The 22,079-nt window shown below is 35.2% G+C and overlaps 1 protein-coding gene across 10 annotated transcripts in view; it reads right to left on the bottom strand.

Moving 5' to 3' along the window:
* The window catches only part of ARAP2 (ArfGAP with RhoGAP domain, ankyrin repeat and PH domain 2), a 173,438-nt gene that overhangs the window by 19,576 nt on the left and 131,783 nt on the right, over positions 1–22,079 (bottom strand). For all 10 annotated transcript variants that reach the window (XM_070506079.1, XM_070506080.1, XM_070506072.1 and 7 more), the window contains 2 exons: positions 16,930–17,058; positions 4,271–4,410 (listed from right to left, as the gene is read on the bottom strand). In XM_070506079.1, the coding sequence (XP_070362180.1) occupies positions 4,271–4,410; positions 16,930–17,058 (269 nt within the window). The remainder of the gene's footprint in view (positions 1–4,270; positions 4,411–16,929; positions 17,059–22,079) is intronic.

Raw genomic sequence — 22,079 nt, 5'->3', positions numbered from 1 at the left:
TAATGAGCATTCATAAATTATCTCTAATTAACACAGAGTCTCTTTAAATATACTTTCCAATTTGTAATTTCTACTCCCTTCTCAGTAAATCATTTTCTAAATATATACAAGCACACATATATTAACGGCAACTGTCAAAACCAGAGCTAAATCTTTATTCAAATAAGTTAGGAGATTTTTACCATTGATTATTTACTGTAAAATCATCTGAAAAGTTAACATTGCCAATGACATGACTGTCACTAATAAAAGGGACAGACCAGCAACACGAAAAAATAACCAGCAAAACAAAATCACGTGCTAAAAATAACAGTAGTTTGCGTTCAAAGGAAAACCTTAAGTCTCTCATCTGCTGGCCTTAATGTGCAAACTAAAGTATCAGTTGCATTAATTCTGATAGATGTACAAATACAACTTTCAAACACTTCATAATTAGACTATAATTTCCTATCCTGAGGTCACTGTGATAAAACAAAATGTGTTCAGCATCCTTAAAGAGCACGCTCTTTCTGACAAATACTCTATGATCTCACTTATGTGTAGAATCTAAAGGTCAAATCCACAGAAGCAGAGAGTAGAATGGTGATCACCAGGGGCAGGGGAGTGGAGGACATGGAGAGATGTTGGTCAAAGGGTACCGTTTCACTTATGCAGAATGAATAAGTTCTGGAGATCTAATGTACAGCATGGTGACTGGTGAATACTACACAGTATTCATGAAATTTACTAATAGATTTTAAGTGTTCTCACCACACACACACAAAAAGATAACTATGTAAGGTAACGGCTATGTTAATTAGCTTCATTATAGTAATTACTTCACAATGTATACGTATATCAAAACATCATGTTGTGCAGTGTAAACATATACAATTTTTATTTGTCAATTATACCTCAATAAAACTGGGGAAAAAAGAAAATATTTCAATTGTCAAAAAAAAAAGCACTGTCTTTCAGACAAGCTCTCTAAACTATCAGTGTCTACCAGTTTATGTGAATTATCTTAGATTGAGCAGGATGATCCTTTCAAAAGATACATATTCTTAAAACAGAACATATTCTGTTAAGGGATATGAGATTCCTTCTCTCACTTACAAAAACAATCGATCTGAAAAAGTCAATTTTCCATGAACAGACTTCCTTGTGGCAGATTTCTAAATTTACATGAGCTTGGGGGAAAACATCATAAAAACTGAACTGTATAGATTGTCATATTTGAAAATATTTGGTACCGTTTAAATGAAAAAGGCTTATCCTCTTTAAGTAAAATTCTGTCAGCGAAAACAATGCAGAATTATTGTTTCTTTCGTAAGTCCGTGCATAGAGCTTTTGGAGTCAGACACCTAGGAATGAGTTCTCACTGTCACTTACTGGCTATGTTAGCTTGGGCAAGTTATGTAATATCTTGGTAGGCTCCATTTCTTCAACTGTAAAGTGGGAATAATAATAGTATCAATAATATAGGGTTATTGTAAAGATGAGATAATCCAAGTGAAATGTATAGAACTCTGCTTTTCATAAACACTTGAATGTTACTTGCTGCTATTATGACTGCACTATTATTACTGTGACTAATGATTACTAGTTTTTTTCTAGCAATGTTCTGTTGCTACACAATGGAAGTGTCGGTTGCTTAAAGAGACTAAAAAACTCAGGTTGGTTTTCAAATACCCTGAGCGGACATCCAACTACAAAAGTGGCCCACAATGAACGTATTACGTATATAGGAGGGTAAGGATCAAGGAAGGCAGTCTAATGAAGGTCAAAGTGGGTGACCCATTGAAGAAAATCAAACAAAATTCAGATTCAGTTCTAGAAGCCTAGAATAATCAGCCGTGAAGTCCAGCATTTTCTTGATGAACACAAACCTAAAGTTTGTGTAACCTTAAAATCTGATGTGTTCAGTTCACACAACCCCAAATTCTTATGTACCTTTATTTCTGCAAACTCCACTCTTCCTCTACTGAAAAAATAGAAGAATGATAATAAACAATAACAATCACTTGGTACCCAGACAGGCTCCCTGCTGGGTCTATCAGACGGAATAACAAGGTAGGAGTTCAAGTAGGATATACAAACAGCTCTCTGAATAGAGGGATGAGGACTGCAGAATTCGGTGCTGTCTTATTAGCCTCCTGCCTGGGCTTCCATTGTCCTTGAAGAAAGTGAATATGAGATGTATCCACAAAGTAAGAATGCTACTAAGATTTATTTATGCCCACATGCAGGCTTCCCTGCTGGAGGAACATGCAGGGAAAGAGGTCAAAGCGTGAGGAGAGATCCACAGAGGTCACAACAAAATGGGGCCGCAGAGCTTTGGAAGGCTGCTTCAAGATTCATTCTTCCTAACACGTTAACAGATGTTACCAGCCTGGTCTTTCTTTGTACATCTCCACAACAGAACATAATGAAGTGCTACACACAGTAGGCAAGGCATGTTTACTCAAGTGAATTTTATAATTCAATATAAAGAGGTGTCTCTAGGTCCTGCAGTCATTCTATATTTAAAATAATTGCATGGGTATTGCTTGAATCTCAAGGAAGTAGAGATGTTACTGTATACACCCATGTAACCACCACCCACCACTGGACAGACCATATCCATTTGTAACATCTTAGAAAGTACCCTATTGACTCTATCTCCTCAAAATTCCACAGCAAACTTTCTCCACACCCCAGGCAAACATTTTCTGACTTTTATCACCATAAACAGTTTTGCTTGTTCTCAGATTGCTTATGAACAGGCTCATGTGGTACTGTTTTGTGTTGAGTTTTTGCTCAACAAGGATTTGAAGATTCAACCGTGTTGTTGCATGCATTAACATTCACTTATTTTTGCTGCTGAGTAGTATTCCATTGTATGAATATGTCATTCTCCTATTGATGGACATTTGGAATGTTTCCAGGTTGCAGCTTTTATGAATAAATCTGCTTATGAACATTCTTGAACAAGTGCTTTTGTGGACATGATACCTACATATAGAGCTGCCAGGTCATACATGAAGATGTATGAATAGCTTTATTTAAAAAACTACTAACAGTTCTACACAGTGTTTGTGTGATTTTACCCTTCCACCAGCAATTTATGAGAGTTTTAGTTAAGCAACATCCTTGTCAACATTAGGCGTTGGCACTTGTATGATTTTAGTCATATCAATAGGTGTATAATAGTATCTTGGGGTTTTAATTTGGACTTCCCTGATGACTAATGATGTTGAGCACCTTTTGGTTCAATGGCTTATGCCAATGGCTTAATGCCATTCCTAGGTCTTCCCTTATGTAGTGTCTGTAGTGTCTGCTTCATACTTTGCCCCACTTTTTATTGGGTTGTCTTTTTATTGCTGATTTGGAGGAGTTATTTACAGTCTGGATGTGAGTCCTTTTTCAGATATATGTACTATGAGTATATTTTTTCACTCTGGAACTTGCCTACTCATATCTTAGCAGACTCACTTGATGAGCATGCTATTATTACCATATACATACATATATAGAAAATGGCTCACTGTTTAAAAAGAACTTTTGCACATATTCTTACTTCAGCATTAAAACAATCTGGCATGCAGGACTCACTATCATCATCATATTATAGATTCAGAAATTGAGGTTGAGAGGTTAAGTACTTATTCATACAACCAACTCAGCGGATTAGAGATTTTCTGATGCTAAGTTCAGTATTCTTATGGCTGCATTGCTTATCTACCCTCTCTTTTTCATCTCTACTTCCCCTGTCCATTCCACAATTCTTTAACAAAAGCTTTTAGGGAATTCAAACTTATAGAAATACATCAATAAGATTCAATTAATAAATATGATGTTACAGGAGTCAACCCAGTCAAAGGTATAGAAAGTATATAAGTCAGATTTATTTTAACTTTTCGGTTTTGCCTTTTTATTTCACATTTTATTAATTTCCATTAGCTAAACTCAAGCCACATTTGCCTTAGGGCATGACACATTCTCTTGGCCAACTTTAGTGACCGAGATGCCAACTTATGTGCTAGCTTCTGTAACACATATTAGACTTTTCTTTAGGATTTAAGTCATTCTCTGCACTAAAACATGTGAGGTGCTCAGAAAGGCCATCTATGGAGGTCTTTCCTGTATCACAGAGTGCATTAATGTCATATTCCAGAGGCTGAAAGAAATCATCAGCTTACTATGCATTTTATTTACTACAGGTTTTGACTTCCAAGAGGGCTGAGAGAGGCATAAAATAAGAATGTTAACACTCACACAAAAATATACACATATTCAAATACACAAATACCTTCGGATCCTTGTAAAGAAAGAGATATCCATCGCGTAAAACAAAATACCGATCTTGAAACTTATTTCCAGATAGTATTTTAGATGGTTCTTCTTTGATTTTCAAGACTCCGTCTTTGATACTTTCCAGGGCCTTCCTCTCTGTAAAGTACAACATTACTTTTGTAAGTTAGGTGCATTTTCATTTATTTGGAATAAAATATAAAACCCTTCTATGTTCTCAGTTTGTATAATATAAAGTAATAAACTTGTTTCCTATCATTAAGAAGCTTATGGTTAATTTCTGGGAACACTATGTATCAGGAGAGTGTTGAACGAGTCATAGATCCAGTGACTCCATCTATTTATACCTATTTATAATTTACAGGCCTGCCTCTGCTGCCCCATTAGTTACTGCCTAATGAGCACTTGAACCATAGTTAGTCTCAAGTGAGATGTGCTGTAAGTAAAAAATATATACCAGATCTTGACGACTTAGTACCAAAAAAGTCAAAATACCACATTTTTATAATATTGATTACACGTTGAAATGATAATATTTTGGATACATGAGTTTGAATAAAATATTTCAGTAAAATTAATTTCACCTGTTTCTTTACATACACACTTTTAATACGGCTACTAGGCAATTTAAAATTACATAAGCTTGCATTATATTTCTTTTGAGTGGCACTCGTATAAACAATTCAATTACACAGGTAAAAAGAGAAATCTCTCCTGGAATTCTGACTTAGGAATCTAGAAATTCTTAAGGCATTAGAGAAATTCCTGTACATATGAAACAGGTGAGGGTAAAAAAAAAAGGTAAAATTGCTGAAGTGGAGCATTTAACAATCATATTTCATCTTCAATACTGTCAGTGTCCCACACTTAGAAATCATTTCAACTAATTCTATTAAAAAACAATTCTTGGTAAGAACACCAAATTTGTATTTGTATAAATTTATCAATATTATCTCCAGTCCAAAACTTTCTCCTGGAAATCCAGACAATATTCAACTGACTACTTGAGAACTAAAGAATAGTGGAAAGAAAAAGACCTGAAGCCAAAGAGCCCTGACACGGTCATTATGGTGTCAACTTTTGCTTTTCCTGTCCAATAGGAGTAACAACACCTATCCTGCAGATTGTTGTGGCCCTCATATCAGATATGCACAAAAGATGTAGGGCGAGACGCTATATTAGGACTAGCAGCTTTAGCAATTTCATGGTATTAGGGTCATACAATTTTAAATACTCACGTATAGTTTCTGAAATTTACAAAATAATTTGAATGATTTTAGAAAGAATTCTTAGTGTTAAATCTAACAATCCCTTGGTTTGGAGAAAACCTTTACTTATTCAGCAAATAATAAATTGATGTTCACAATTATAATTGGCATAAGAAAACAAAAGTTAAAAAAATAAAAATAGTTCCTCATAACCCAAATAAGAGCAGAGAACAACTACTTGGAAGCAAAACCCCTCAGGATTAATCACGTCACTGATCCTAACCACAAACTAACAAGCAAAAGTAATTAACAAACCTCAAGAGTTTTCAGGATGTTACATACTGAGCACAGATAACATTCTTTTAATCACAGTATCATACTAAAATAAGTTCTTTTTAGGAAGTTTGTGACTTTAAAATAATTTCTGAAAAATGTTTTACTAAAATTTGTCTTCTGGTACAATCTCTTAACACAATTCCATATAAAAATATTTTAAATGATACTTATAGCTAACTAGCTTCTATTTTAATTAAAAATAGCACTTTTCCAATTAAAAGACTTGAGGGAAGACATTTTAATACAATTGGAAGATCAAGAAAAAAGAAACATTATACAAAATAGAATTCAGTGAAATTTATATCGCATCAATTCATTCATTTTTTCATAAAGTACTGAGGGTCTAGTATGCACTAGGTTCTAGTAATATATGATAAACTGGATAGACATGGTTTCTGCGCTTCTAGTACAGTGTGGGAGATCAAGAGTTAAACAAGGGCTAACAATGCTTGTACATCCTGATAGGAGAAGTATAGCAAGTGATTTAGAAAACATTTGGTGGGTTCAGCTGATTTAGAACAGGAAAGTAGAGAAAGGCATTTATAATATTGTCAGCTTAGAAATAGGTAAAACATTTCTAAAAGCACTAATTTGCAGTCAATTTGTGAGATATAGATTATTATATATTGTTTAAGCCAAATTCCATTCACACCTTCTGATTCTACCTTTTTCATTTAGACTTTTGTTCTAATTAATAAACATTTCAAATTTTACCAGTAAGAAATAATCATATGCCCACTGTCTAAGTAAATCATTTGTAGGTCAAAGAAAAAACAATCCCATGGAAAAAATCATTGTTTCTATCTTTGGGTGCATATTTGTTAAAATTTATTTTAATAATCATCGTATGTAACTGAGTTATTAGCTAAATCTTGGAGCACACACATTACTAAGGGACTCGAGAGGAAGGCTTTGAGGGGAATATATGTTGAGGAAGAGGGAAGGACAAAAAGAACTCTGAAATATGAAGTTCTATGATAAATATTAAGGACTCAAGAGAATTTCTAAAAGCTTTCACAACTAAAAGTCTGTCTGCTCTCAAAATGTTAAAATAAGTAGAAAAAAATACCCACCACTTAAGGGCCAAAATGAAGCTACATACTTTGAGGGACATCATGCATGACTCAGGGTATAACAAAATCCAGGGTATGAATTAAATGGCTTCCAATAATTCACTTTCCCAAACTTTTCCAGTATTACTTGGTTCCACAACTTTGGGGTACTTCACTCTTATACGTTCACTCACTTCACCTCATTCTGGGCAAAAAGCTTTTTAAGATATCTTGCTCCAGAAGAATCTGGTTCAGTACAAAGTTTATGCCAGCTGTGTCCATCATATCTGCTGTCCAGACCCTGTCCAGGTTTGAGTTCAACTCTAGTTTGTCAGAATACAAGTTTCATGCCCTGCATGTCCCTTTTGAGCTGGAGTTTAAATTTCTGCTATTCAAATTTTGGCAGTGGGCCCTCTGTTTTATAATTCTTGAGATTCTAGCCAGAACTCCTGTCTCCATGCTATGCTTTGGGTTTCTCTCTTCCTTGGAATCTCACTATCTTTGTAGTCTTTCAAAGCACAGTGATCTTTCTAGATGTGAAATTTTCTAGCTCCTAGACTTCAGAGTACTAGTGTTTCTAATTCCACATAAGCAGTCTTTTTGGCCATGCCCTTTGCTACAGTCATTCAATATACATTGGATCCCTTTGATTCAATCAAAAAGAATGATTGCACATATACATGGTCCATAATATAAGCCCCAGTCGTGGTGTAATATAAGTTACTAAGCATGGAATACTTCTATGTAATAAGAATTTAAAAAAGAGAAAGGAAAGAAAAAGGACACACCATGTATATTTGCTTTTAATTCAAAGAGAAACCAGCTAGATAGCACATAATTAATGTACTAAAAGAAGCCATTAAGTAAGTGACTTGGGAAAACCATCTAATATTTTTGCAAGTGTAACAGATCTGAAGATTTAATGTACTCCCCAAAGCACTTAATTCCTTCAGAGAAAAACTCTGGGAGACACCTTAATAAGTACAATTTCATTTATTACCTTTTTTGTCTTTCATTCTAATCAAATTCCAGCATATTGTTATCTGTAGAGAATCATAAACCCCTCTCCCCTTCTTGGTGGTTGCTACGACAAGGAAGGCTCAGTTAGAGTTTAGTGAGGGGTCTTTACAGTTAATGCTGTAGGTAAGAAACCGGTATTCTTAGTTATATTGTGCTATAATTTTGTTATTAATTAGAAAAGCCCTTAAAAATCGCATCTATGAAATGAAACAGAACGGCCAAATTAATTTGAACAGAACAGACATGTTACCAGGACAATGAAACTGACGGCCCCTCAAAAAAGTTTTTCCAAACCATTTGAAAACCTCAAGTTTTTATACAAAAACAGTAATTCCTAACTAGTGATCCCAAATCCCAATAAAAATTGATTTGTGAAGGAGGTAGGAGGGTCCTGGGAAGGAGAGACAGGGACAGGGACAGAGAGAGGCAGAGGAGCAGGTGGGGAGAGTAGGGGGAGAAGGGGGAGAAATATAAATCTGGGATGATATTTCTAAAATATATACTCCCCATTTACCCTTCATGTCCTGTCAGTGAGCAATTCAGCCTTTGTTCTTCTAGAATTTCTCTTTAGAGTTCAGCCCCACTTGATTCTCAATGTCATCACTCTAACCTCTGACGTTCCTACCTAACACCCGGATTCTAGGACTCCAGGATTCCGTGCTCTGCTTTTCTAATGGCTCCAGCATACTATATTCCTGTGATACAAACGCTTTCATCACGTTCATCCCCCATCCAAAGCTCTACTTTTCTACTCTTTAAAGTCATACTTTCCTAACATTAAAAGCTTAAATTTCTTTTCCTGACTTTTAAAGGGCTAAATAAATTGGGTTTCTCCTACTCATTTCTATAAAATATTAAAGTATAATACTTATAGTTCAGTTGATCATAATACACTGTTTGGAAAAACCAATCCTTGTCTCTGTGGCATGACTCAAGTTGGTCATTTGAATGAACTTGAGAGAAGTCCCATTCTCCTTGCTTCTAGACAAATTCTATCCCCACTTCCAGAATCCAACTCATTCACGAAATTTTTTCTAACTACTCCAGTTCATGCTTGATATTCATGTCTCTAAACTCTATGCCCTTGAATGCATAAAAAAGTCATATTTGTTTCATAATTTAGCTCTTAAATACATAATAATTTCATACTTCCTTTTTAAAACAACGTGTACTCTGGATTTTCTGCCCCAATCTACATGAAAGCTGACATAGCAGACTGACTAAGAGCATAGTCTGGATTGAATGACAAACCTTAACCTTAACCCTAACCCTTTTCCACATCTTCCACTGGATCCCAGGCAGTACTCTCTAAATCTCAGTTTTCTCACCTGAAAAATGGGAGTACAGACCATACTCACCCAGTGGACTGGCATATAGCAAGCTGAATGTATTGCTTGTTTAATGAATGGAGGACAGACATCAGTTTGCTCTGTACTGCAGAGTCTGTAGTAAGTAATACAGAAAGAACTACTCTTCCAAAGGTCTGATTATTTATGGATTGAATTTATAAGTGTTTAAAAAACTGAAATCTGATTTATCCTTGATTTCAATATAGTAAGTGGTGTAGGACAGGACATATGGCCTGGATTTGGAAAGATCTTGACTCTAATGCCTGCTCCTCCACTTACCAGCAAGTCAGTCACCTTGAGGGACTTACATAATGTCTCCACATCCTTATTTCTACATTTGTAAATGGCCTAGTAAATACTTGTAAACAGCTCCTAAGGCTACCAGGAAGGTGAAATGAGATGGTGTATGCAAAGGTTTCAGTCCAGTAAATCCAAAGTAATTATGAACTACTGCTATCTCTCATGTCTGTTATCTCGTCTCTTATATATATGATCTGAACAGTGAGAAGGCAATATACAACTGATGGGTCTATTCTTTATGTTCTCTATGTGTCACCCTTTTTTTTTTCCTGGCAGAACTATGTCCCCAGGCCGACACATTGTCTGAAAACATTCCTTATTGCAACTTCCACCCTTCTCATGTACTCTAAGTGCTCAAGGACACAAATAGAGAGCTTCCTTGAGAGACATATATTTTTAAAATATACCAAACCAAGTGACATTTGGCAATATTTGTAGCCTAACATCTAAGAAGTGTGAGGGGATGAACTATAATTAGTTTTTGGGAGGTGAACATGATGTAATCTACACAGAATTTGAAATATATTATGCTGCACACAGAAAATAAACAAATAAATGAAAAAGAATAAAATAAAATAAAAAGTTCTTCCAAATTTGAAATGATGCCTATTTTCCTTTGTTTAGTATTGATTGTATAGAACACATGTATTCTCTATAATTCGAAGGGAGAAGAATTACTGATATATTTCACTCATTGTATAACATTCACTCAAAATGCATTTAGTAAAATTTAGTTCTACAACTTGGTACAAAGTAAACTGGACATAATAGCAACTTGAAAGGAATCTACTACTTAGGATAAGCCAAATATGTTCCTCTATTCCCAATCTACTTTCCTTTATGTTACTTCTATTGAAGAAGCCATACTTAACAGAACTAGAAGTCTGATAATAACCGTCTATAGTTAGACTATGGATAAGCAGTAAAAATGTAAATATACTTACAACTGGGGGATTGACTAGAAAAGTGCCAGAGAATCTGTACCATTTTCCTGATAATGCAGAAAATTGTAGAAAACAGAATACTACTTTCCCATTCTGTTTTTATTATTATATTAAATTATAACAAACTATTTTTAAAACAATTTAGTATACTAAATAATATATTTCTCATATTAAATTATGGTGGGTTTTTAGCATACTCTTAAGAACACAGATAACACTTTAGAGTTTTCAAAATGTTCACATATTTTATCTCACGTGATTCTCATGCAACTTTCTAAAGTAGGGAGTACAGGTAATATGATCTAATTTTATAAATGAGAAAATTGTGGTTAACAAAGGTTATGTGACAAGGTTAGAATGTAACTGTACTAGAATTACACTTCAGGTCTCAATGTCTAACAGAATTCTGTCTTCTATCCTCAGATACTTCTCTTATAAGTAATGATAATGATTATCACGATTGCCACCACCATCATCCCCACAAAAACAATAAATGCCCAGGTGTCTTTCTTGACTTCGTGCACCATTTTACACCGTTAAATACTCTTCTCTTCCTAAAACTTAACTCCTTTGTTGATTTTCATGGCATTGCTCTGTCCTTGTTTTCTTGCAGCCTTTCTGACTGTTCCTTCACACACCAGTCTCTCTCACTACCATCCCCTAAATGCTGGTATTCTATGCTCAGTTCTCTAATGTTCTTACTTTAACACTAAAACTGTGTGATCTTGTATTCTCCAAAGGCTAAAATAGCATCTCATACAATGTGCTCCATAGCTATAGGAACTTAATTCCCTTCTACACATATACCCTTAGACAACTGACAAACAACTAAAACCTAACACATCCAAAATAACTCAGTGGTCTCACCACTGTCACTCCAACCAGCAACCTCTTCTATTCTCCCTATATTAATGTCTTGGGAAGCATCCAAACCAAGAAACCGAGGACCACATACAGCTTTCTTGGTAATAATCTAATGGTCATTTGCTTTGGAAGGCATTCTCGAACTATGTAGATACAAGTGAGTTTGCAGACCTGTGAAATTCTGCCAGTAGTTGTTCAGTTACAAAATGTTTTATTAATTTATATTTTTAGAAGTTTACTCAACATGTACTTTTAGTAATAAAAAAAATAAGAAAGACCAAATCTTGTTCCAGGAGGACAACACGTACAAGAAAACTTAAACAAAGAATGATATTTCCTTGAATGAGAGAGATTCAGTGTTGGAAGAAATGTCAATGATTATCTAGTTGAACCACTTTTCTGTGCTTGAAAGCTCTCCAAAAACATGCCAGACAATAGTAGTCATTTATTGCAGGCTGTGTTTGTAGTCTTATATTTAAATGGGTTTCAAACATTTAAATTTTCTGCTCCTTGTGGGTAAAAACAATGTTATCAATTCTTTAAATTTTCCACAGTAAATTCCTGCATGAACAGAGCTAAGAGAAATTTACCAATTGGTTTTTTCACTACAGAATTATATTATTAGAAGAAGTCAGGACATTCATACTCGATAGTGAATATCAAAGACTATTATCAATTTCCAAGAAAATTTGTCCACTTGAAGTGAACTAGGCATTACCTTCAACTTTTACACATTTTTGGATTTAAAAAGATTTGATGGGGAGTGGAATGTAAATTATTACAGCTATACTATGATTTATGGACTCATAATATTTTTGCTGGCATTTTCTTAACTCAGTTGATAGCAGACGGCTCAGCTTTCCAGGTCTGAATTTGCTGGAAGCAGTTGCATTTTGAACTATTCTATTCTAATGCAAATTTAATTCCAAAGCATCTGTCATATACAGCCACCTAAATTTAGAATCCCACAGAGATCTGCATTTGAGTTACATCTTCTATCTTAAAAGTATTTCTTCCCCATCGAGATCATTAAAATTTGATTCCCATGTATCACATTCTATTGAGGCAATTTTAAAGAGCGTTAGTGCTTTAGCAACATAAAAGACTTTAGCAAAATAAAATTATTTATTCTGGAACCTTACAGAAGCTCTAAATTTATGGCTTTACTTGTGATAGAGATGTTGAAACTCAACTCAATATAAGAGATGATAATGAAAGACGGTCTAATAAGATTAGCTACGACAAAGTCTAAACGGCAATTTAAGTGGAGTTTTATTCTCCCTATCTCAATATCTCAGTCATAATCCATGGGGTAGGAAAGAAATTTGAGGACTATTATCTTTCTTTTCAAGTTAGTTAACTCCTCATTACAATAATAGCAATGGCACAAAATGTTTCTAAGAAATAATATGCTGCTTTTGAAAAGCACAGAATTGATTTTTAAATAGAGGCAACAAAAAATTCACTTTCTCTCATATACTTCTGTAAAAGTAAAGTATGGTACCTCATTGCCTTAAATGAAAGAGCAGAAATTAAGTGTTGGATGATCCTACAATCTATTCCTTCTTATGATGTGCACGTTTTAAACTGTTCAGATAAAGTGAGAAAATTGAGGAAATTAAAACCCCTAAACTACTCTAAACCCCTAAACTTATTTGATAAAATTCTTGATTTAGCAAGGTGGTTGTGAAAACATAATATCAAACAAAAGTATATGCTTATAATTTGATACTTAAAATCAGAAAAACTATCATACAATTAATGAAATGCAAGTCACATATAGGTATGTAAAGATATATATACATCTGTGTGTGTAGATATCAAGATAGAGAAAGGAACAAAGATGGGGATAAGGAGACAGCAAAGTTTGTGGCAACTAGGTATCAAGTATGCGGGGACAAGGTACAAAGCATGTGGTAGTCACACTTTACATTTTAACAAAATGTTAACACATTAGCTATTTGTTATTGAGAGAAAATGTGGTTGCAACCAACTACCTTTGTTTCAAACTCTGCTAATTTCCACTTGGCCCCTAGGTTAGAATAAGAAGATACTAAGAAGGAAAATAAATCCTCAACATTGTTCTCTTTCAGGTGTGAAGAGCAATGTGTTTCTGAGATGATTCCTGTTTTTCTGCTAACAAATTGACAGAGAAATCACATTTGATTTACCTTCATCATTTTCCTTTTAAATCCCAATTTTAAGGAGTACTGGATGTAATGAATGGAGCAGTAATTCTGGAGTAGGTGGTCACTGTGATGGATTTAAGAGACATTTGCCAAGACAGAGATGAAGCAGACTGACTATCTCACCAACCTAAAATCTATCACAAAGTATGCCCCAGAAGAAGTATTTATAAGCCCCAGGTTGCTGCAGGAAACAACTACAGGAAAAAATCATGACTTAAGAAATTGATTTAAAAAATATACAGGCCAGAGCTTCTATAAACAACCTTAAATTCACACAGATGCAGAACTGACCATAATGAAAGGCATTATTTTGCTTTGATAATCTGAATTTAAATCAAGCTCTAATTAAAAACATTTATAAAACTTTCATTAGCTAGAAAACTAAAAGTTTTAAAAATATTTACTTCATAGGTACTCCTTTTGTCTGCCAGAAATACATAACCATTACCATGAAATGGTTCAATAAATGTACTTGCTGATGGTGTTACTCTGAAAGCTCATTCTTTTTTTCATACAAAGAGAGAACTTCCTGGTACAAAGTACTGTAGATATCATCGCAACAAGTTGCAGATTGGTTTGGCGAACTGGGGTAGGGATACTACAGGACAGGGAAATGTTTTATAGCTCCCACTCAATTAGAGGAATGAAGGAGATATGAAAGGAACACAAAAGTTTGCTGACATTTTACCTTGCTAAATGTTCCATCCAAATCCCTGTAACTATCATTTAAACCTGCTGTCCACTGCTTGGGTTCTCCAGTTTTTATGCAAGATGCTTGTCTATATCTTACAGAGGCTGGATGCTTTCACAACAGAAGGACATGCTCATAACCCCATAAAAAGGACACACAGGAATATGTGAGGAATCATTATAATGCCCAATCTTCCTACCCTATCCTACTTTTGTGGATAGAAACAACGTACAGTTTGTCATTCTACCATTTTTTTCTTGCTCTTAAACAACGAAGATCTTACTCAGATGTGATTGCTCTCAAGCAGCTCAATCCATACACTGCTGATTTTTTTGCCCCAAAGATCAACAGCACTTCATGGTATCCTTGCTCTGGGTTATCCCTCACTCCCACCTGCACAAAACCTTCCTTTATATCACAGCCTATGAAGATCTTGCTCTTGTCTACTTTTATTCCCATAGCCAATCCACTAGCATTCAAACAAGAGCTAAGGTATTGTGTCCAGGTGTGTGTTTCAAGTATTTCACAACATGGAGAATTAGAGACATTTCAAAGGAATATTAGAATAATGAAAGGGAAAATTCTCAACAGAAAGATAAAAATTTACCTGAAAAAATGACTTTATTTTCTAAAAGCAAAGAAACTACAAGAACCTATTACATATATTTCATAATGTTTCAGGACTTAGTTTCTAAGTTCAATACTTTTTATCTTAATGTTAAAATGAAAGAATAACAGAATTTAAGAGTTAGAAGAGATTTCATGGATTATCTAAATTAGAGATTCTCAAGGTCTTTGGCCAGAAAATTCTTTGTTGTAAAGAGCTGTCCTGTGCATTGTAGGATGTTGAGCAGCATCTCTGGTCTTGAAACACTAAATACCAGAAGCACCACCACCTACCCCCCAAGTAGTGACAGTCAGGAACGTCTCCAGACATTGCCAAATGTCCCCTACCTGAGAATCACTGCTCTATGACATGGACGCATGTTGCATTCATTTGACTAGAGAGAATTTCTATTGCAATCCTTAAGACATATAGGGAGGATGTGGTCAAAATCAAATGTAGGAGTAATAAAGAAATTTAAAATAAGACAGAGGTCTCTAAAAAGCTAAATTTCCACAGCAAGAAGAATAATACCTATTCTGTTTATTTAGATACTAGTAAGACCAAAATGACCTAGAAGTTGTTACAGTAATTGCATTTTGTAAAAATACCTTCATGTAAGTATAATATATGAAGGGTGCTGTTGTGCACTGAATGTGAATGTCCCCTAAAATTCATATGTTGAAACTCTGCCTCCCAATGTGATGGTATTAGAAGGCGGGCCTTTGGGAAATTAGGATTAGATGAGCTCATGAGAGTGGAGCCTTCATGAATGGGATTAGTGCCCTTATAAGAGTCACAAGAGAGCTTGCTCCTCTCATTGCTATCTGTCACACAAGGATACAGGAAGTCCAAAGTCTGCAGGCTGTAGGAGGGCTCTCACCAGAACCCAACCATGCTGGGACCCTGATCTTGGAATTCCAGTCTCCAGACTTTGAGAAATCAATTTCTGTTGTTTATAAGCCACCCAGTTTGTCCTCTGTTACAGCAGCCAGAACAGACTTCAACACTATCATGGAATCACAAATTTACCAGATTAAGCCTTACACTTAAGAACTTACTGACCCATAGCTATTAGCTAGAGAGCCTGCAATCATACTAAGTAGGTTTACAGCATTTAAGAGCTGTACCAACCTTCTATTTTTTTTTTTAATAATTAGAAATAAAACCAGTCTTTTCTCAAATGCAATATTTAGTAACTGTGCAATCTAGGGCAAGTTACTTCATTTCTCTGAGCTTCTTTTTCCTTATTTGTAAAATATAAATGATGATAAAACTCAAAAAGAAGTTAAGAAAAGTTTAAATGAGCTTGGTGTGTATAGAGCTTGGTTAATGATACCTCATTAATAAAGAATAACGGTTATTAATATTAACTATAAAAGTTGTAAATTTCATCTTATAAAACTTAAATCCTTTACTTTTGGGGTTGGTTTAGATACAGTTCTGGCAGGAAATCATCTTCTAATCTATCAACTAATGACAACAAAACAGAAGGATCAAGGTTTCAAAATAAAAGTTTTCTGATATATCATACAGGTTCAGAGACTGTCTTTTATGGTTCCCTTGTGCTTGCTAACTTCTTATGTAGCCTTACATGTGTACATGTCTTCTCCCAGTTGGACAGGGAGTCTCTTTAATGCAAGTGTTTTATTTTGTACTTATTTCTTTTCCAGTATCACTAGCAAATAAATGAGAATTATAACAAGCACTCAATCTCAGAGCTTGAAAAACTTGTACTTCTCATGTGCCCAGAGAACTTTCAAATGTAAATACAATTTAGGAAGAAGACTCACCATCTATCTAAAAATTAGGAGAACATATAACCATGGCAAAAAACCCTTAAAAACATAAAGTACTCCTTCCAACAACTTTAACTTGGTACCATCAATTTATCCAACTATTACTGTACTGCTACCTACCAAGAAACTCTGCCTTTAGCACTTGGTCTATATATTCTTTCTATTCTACAATACTACGTCAGTGGATTCTGTATTTAGCTACTCAGTTTTTACATTTTCAAATAACACCTGTGCCACAATAACTACCCTCGAACCACTTGAATTTTCGATCGTAGTTGGAATGTGAAATAATTGCACCTACCATTATAGTGTTTAATTGTGTCAACGGTTAAGAATCTCTTCACCACAAGATAAGCAGAGCCAGGTTCAGCTAATGAACTCCACCGAAGCACCTGCTCCAACACATTTTCTGTGTAGTGAAGAGGGCGCTCTGCAAAAAATAAAACCAAATCAAACTGAAAAAAAGAAATTAAGATATAATTTTTTGTAACTATAAATTTAAAAAGTCCTTTTAAAAAGATCTATATGCAACCATAAACATAACCATATCTTATGTTACACAAGAATAGTACTAGGAGTACATACAAGAGACCCTAAGACCTAGGTCATCACTAAGCATATAATAAAAGGCACTGCATAAATGAATCTGTGCAGGGGCATTTGTCTGCTACCCAACTATTCAAAAAAAATTCAGAGGTGCTATCCTTTAGATTAAATCTCAGAGATAAAGCTACCTTTTTGTATAACAAATCAGTGTCTTACTCTATTTTCTTTTTAACTTAGATAACATTCTGGTTTGCTTATGAAAAGCCGCCTGTTTGCACATGTAATTAAATGATTGCAAAAGAACTAGCAAAATTAATCTGGTACTAAGTCATAACATAAATTAATCTTTTGTTTATCCCAACAAGATTAGCATATTGTAATTTCTGACCAATACTAGTAAACAACTTATGGCTGTATACTCATAGTCAATTAATACAAAATTATAAAGTATAACTTCAACAGAGAACATATGGAAATAATCATACAACAGTACTGAGTAATCTATGTTTAACTACTAGCAGAAATATCAATCAGAAATATGTAGCAAAATTACACGTTAACTGTTGATATAATAGGCCAATAAGCAAGAAGTTAATGATACATTAAAGACTTTTCCTTGATAAATACTCATCCATATAGATTTTGTTTCAGGCAATCATATTTTTAAATGTATCACATGTTCTTAGCAGAGTTAAAAAAAACACAGTTGAGGAGTAAGATCAAGATGGCAGAATAGGAAGATCCTTACCTCACCTCCTCCCACAGACAAACCAAAACTACAACTACATATAGAACACCTGTCCCTGAGAACCTGAAGACTAGCAAAGCAGATTTTCCACAACTAAGGAAATAAAGAAAAAGCCACATAGAGACGAGCAGAGATGTAATCTAGTCAGGACCCACAACCCCCACATGGCAATCCACAAGTGGGAGGGATATCCCAACTGTGAAGGTCCTCCTGGACAAGTGAGCAGCCTGAGCCCCACATCAGGCTCCCCAGTCCAGGGACTCTGCACCAGGAAGACAAGCCCCCATAACATCTGGCTTTGAAACCCAGTGGGGCTTATGTCCAGGGCAGCTGAACGGCTATAGGAAGCCAAGACTTCCCTCTTAAAGGACACGCACACAAACTCACTCACTCTGAGTCCCAGCACAGAGGCAGGAGTTTGAAAAGTGCCTAGGTTATACATGAAGGCGATTCACTGACTAATAGTAGGGCATGTGTCAGAGGAGCAAGAACCTGTTGGAACTTCCTCCACGGATGGAAGTACTGGTGGGTACCATTTTTTTTTTTACTCTCCTTCTAACTAGCTACCCCAGCCCTGGCAGGTGCTATTTCTGATACTCTCCATCTATCTTGTTAGCACCTCCCACCCTGCACCGATGTTCCCCTGTGGACATACCCCAGCTCCTCCAACATGGTTCCTGCCCCACCTCACCCAGCGGGCAGCCCCAGTTGGCACTAGAGCCCCTCCAAAGTGTCTCTTGCCCTGGGGGGGGGGGGGGGGAGGGGGTGTGCAGCCTTGCACACAAGAGCACCCATAGCATTTGTGGCTCAGACACAACAGAAGGGCACACACAGCCTACACAGGGGATACACTTGGAGCACCTGGTTCTGGTGACCAGAGGGGATTGCACTACTAGGCCCTACAGGACATTTTCTACATAAAGCCACCCCGTCAAGATCAGGAGACATAGCTGATCTAGCTAATACAAAGAAACAAACACAGAGAATTGGGATAAATGAAGAGATAAAGGAATATGTTCCAAATGAAAGATCAAGATAAAAACCTTAGAAAAAGAACTAAATGAAACAGAGATAAGACACCTACCAGACAAAGACTTCAAAGTATAGTCATGCACCACATAATGACATTTCAATTCTGTATTCAATTACATTGACTGTGTATTCAGACAATGACAGACTGAATACATATGGTGCATATGATAATGGTCCCATAGGATTAGTACCATATAACCTAGGTGTGTAGTAGGCTATATCATCTAGGTTTGGGCAAGCACATTCTGCGATGCTTGGATGATGATGAAAATGACTAACATTGCATTTCTCAGAATGTATCCCTGTCATCAAGCAACATATTAGTGTAATGGTCACGAAGATGCTCACTGAACTCAGGAGAAGAATGGATGAACACAGTGAGAACTTCAACAAAGAAATAGAAAATATAAAAAAAGAACCAAGCAGAACTGAAGAATACAAGAAGTGAAATAAAAAATACACTAAAGGAAATCAACAGCACATTAGATGATGCAGAAGAATGGATCACCATCTGGAAGACAGGGGTACTATAAATCACCCAATCAGAACATCAAAAAGAAAAAGGAATTTTAAAAAATGAAGATAGCTTAAGGGACCTCTGGGACAACATCAAGTGTACTAACATTCACATTATAGGGTTCCCAGAAGGAGAACAAAAAGAGAAAGGGACAGAAAACTTTCTTGAAGAAATAAGGGCTGAAAACTTCACTAACCTGGTAACAGAAACAGACATCCATATATATGCTGCCTATAAGAAATTCACTTCAGATCTAAAGACACACACAGACTGAAAGTGAAGGGATGGGAAAAGATATTCCATACAAGTGGAAACAAAAAGAAAGCTGGGGTAGCAATACTTACGTCAGGCAAAATAGACTTTAAAACAAAGACGGTAACAAGAGACACAGAAGGGCATTAAATAATGATGAAGAGATCAATCCAACAAGAGGCTATACACTTGTACATATCTATGCACCGAATATAGAAGCAAATATTAACAGACATAAAAAGAGAAACTGACAGTAATACAATAACAGTAGGGGACTTTAACAACTCCACTTACATTAACAGATAGATCATCCAGACAGAAAGTCAACAAGGACACACAACACATCTGACCAGATGGACTTAACATATATACAGAACATTCCATCCAAAACCAGCAAAATATTCATTCTCTTCAAGTACACATGGAACATTCTCCAGGATAGGTCACACGTTAGGCCACAAAACAAGTCACAGTAAACGTAAGAAGACTGAAATCATCAAGCATCTTTTCTAATCACAGTGGTATGAACCTAGAAATCAATTACAAGAAGAAAACTGGAAAAAACACAAACAAGTGGAGGCTAAACAAGACACTACTAAACCACCAAAGGGTCAATGAAAAAATCAAAGAGGAAATGAAAATACCTTGAGACAAACGAAAATGAAAACACAACATTCCAAACTCTAGAGGATGCAGCAAATGCAGTTCTATGAGGGAAGTTTAGAGCAATAGAGACCTACCTCAGGAAACAAGAAAAATCTCAAACAATCTAACCTTATACATAGAAACTAGAAAAAGAAGAACAAATAAAGCCCTAAGTTAGTAGAAGGAAGGAAATAATAAAGATCAGCATGGAATTAAATGAAATAGAGAGTAACTAAACAATAGAAAAGATCAAAGAAACTAAGAGCTGGTTCTTTGAAAAGATAAACAAAATTGATATACCCTTAGCCAGACTTATCAAGAAAACAAGAGGGCCCAAATAAATAAAATCAGAAATGAAAGAGGAAATGCTACAACTGACATCACAGAAATACAAAGAATCATAAGAGATTACTACAAACATACATACATCCGCAAATCTGACAACCTAGAAGAAATGGATAAATTCCCAGAAGCATATAATCTTCCAAGACTGAATTAGGAAGAAACAGAAAATCTGAACAGACTGACTACTAGTAATGAAATCAAAAAACATCCCCAAAAGAAAAAGTCCAGGACCAGATAGTGACAGGTGAATTCTACCAAATATTTAAACACGACAAAGGCACTACAAAAAAAGAAAATTACAGATCAAAATCCCTGAATACAGATGCATAAATCCTCAACAAAATATTAGCAAATCAAATTCAACAATACCTTAAAAAGATCATATACCATAATCAAGTGGGATTTATACCAGGAATGCAAAGATGGTTCAATATCTGCAAATCAATCAATGTAATACACCACATTAACAAAATGAAGGATAAAAATCATATAATCATCTCAATAGATGCAAAAAAAGCATTTAAGAAAATTCAACATCCATTTATCATAAAAACTCAACAAAGTGAGTATAAAGGAAACACATCTTAACATAATAAAGTCTACATATGACAAACCCACAGCTAATATCATACTCAACAGAGAAAAGCTGAAAGCATTTCCTCTAACATCAGGAACAATACAAGGATGCCCACTCTGACCACTTTTATTCAATACAGTATTGGAAGTCCTAGCCAGAGCAATCAGACCAAAAAAAAAAAGACATAAAAGGGATCCAAATTCAAAAGGAAGAAGTAAAACTGTCACTATTTGCAGATGATATACTATATATGCAAAACCTAAAGACTCCATCAAAAAAACACTAGAGCTAATAAATGAATTCAGCCAAGTTGCAGGATACAAAATATAGAAATGTTATATTTCTATACACTAATAACAAGTTATCAGTAAGAGAAATGAAGAAAACAATCCCATTTACAATAGCATCAAAAAGAATAAAATACCTATGAATAAATTTAACCAAGGAGGTAAAAGACCTGTACATTGAAAATTATAGACATTGATGAAAGACAGAAGATGACACAAATTATTGGAAAGATATACCATGCTCCTGGATTGAAAGAATTAATATTGTTAAAATGTCCATATCCAAAGCCATCTATAGATTCAATGCAATTCCTATCAAAATATCAATGGAATTTTTCAAAGAAAAAGAACAAACAATCTTAAAATTTGTACGGAACCACAAAAGACCCCAAGTAGCCAAAGCAATCTTGAGGAAGAACAAAGTTGAAGGTATCATGCTCCCTGATTTCAAACTATAATATAAGCTACTGTAATCAAAACTGTATGGTATTATTAGCACAAA

This window comes from Equus asinus, chromosome 3 (genome assembly GCF_041296235.1).
Source record: "Equus asinus isolate D_3611 breed Donkey chromosome 3, EquAss-T2T_v2, whole genome shotgun sequence".
In the NCBI taxonomy this organism is placed as follows: domain Eukaryota; kingdom Metazoa; phylum Chordata; class Mammalia; order Perissodactyla; family Equidae; genus Equus; species Equus asinus.
This window is presented reverse-complemented; position numbering and strand designations above follow the sequence as displayed.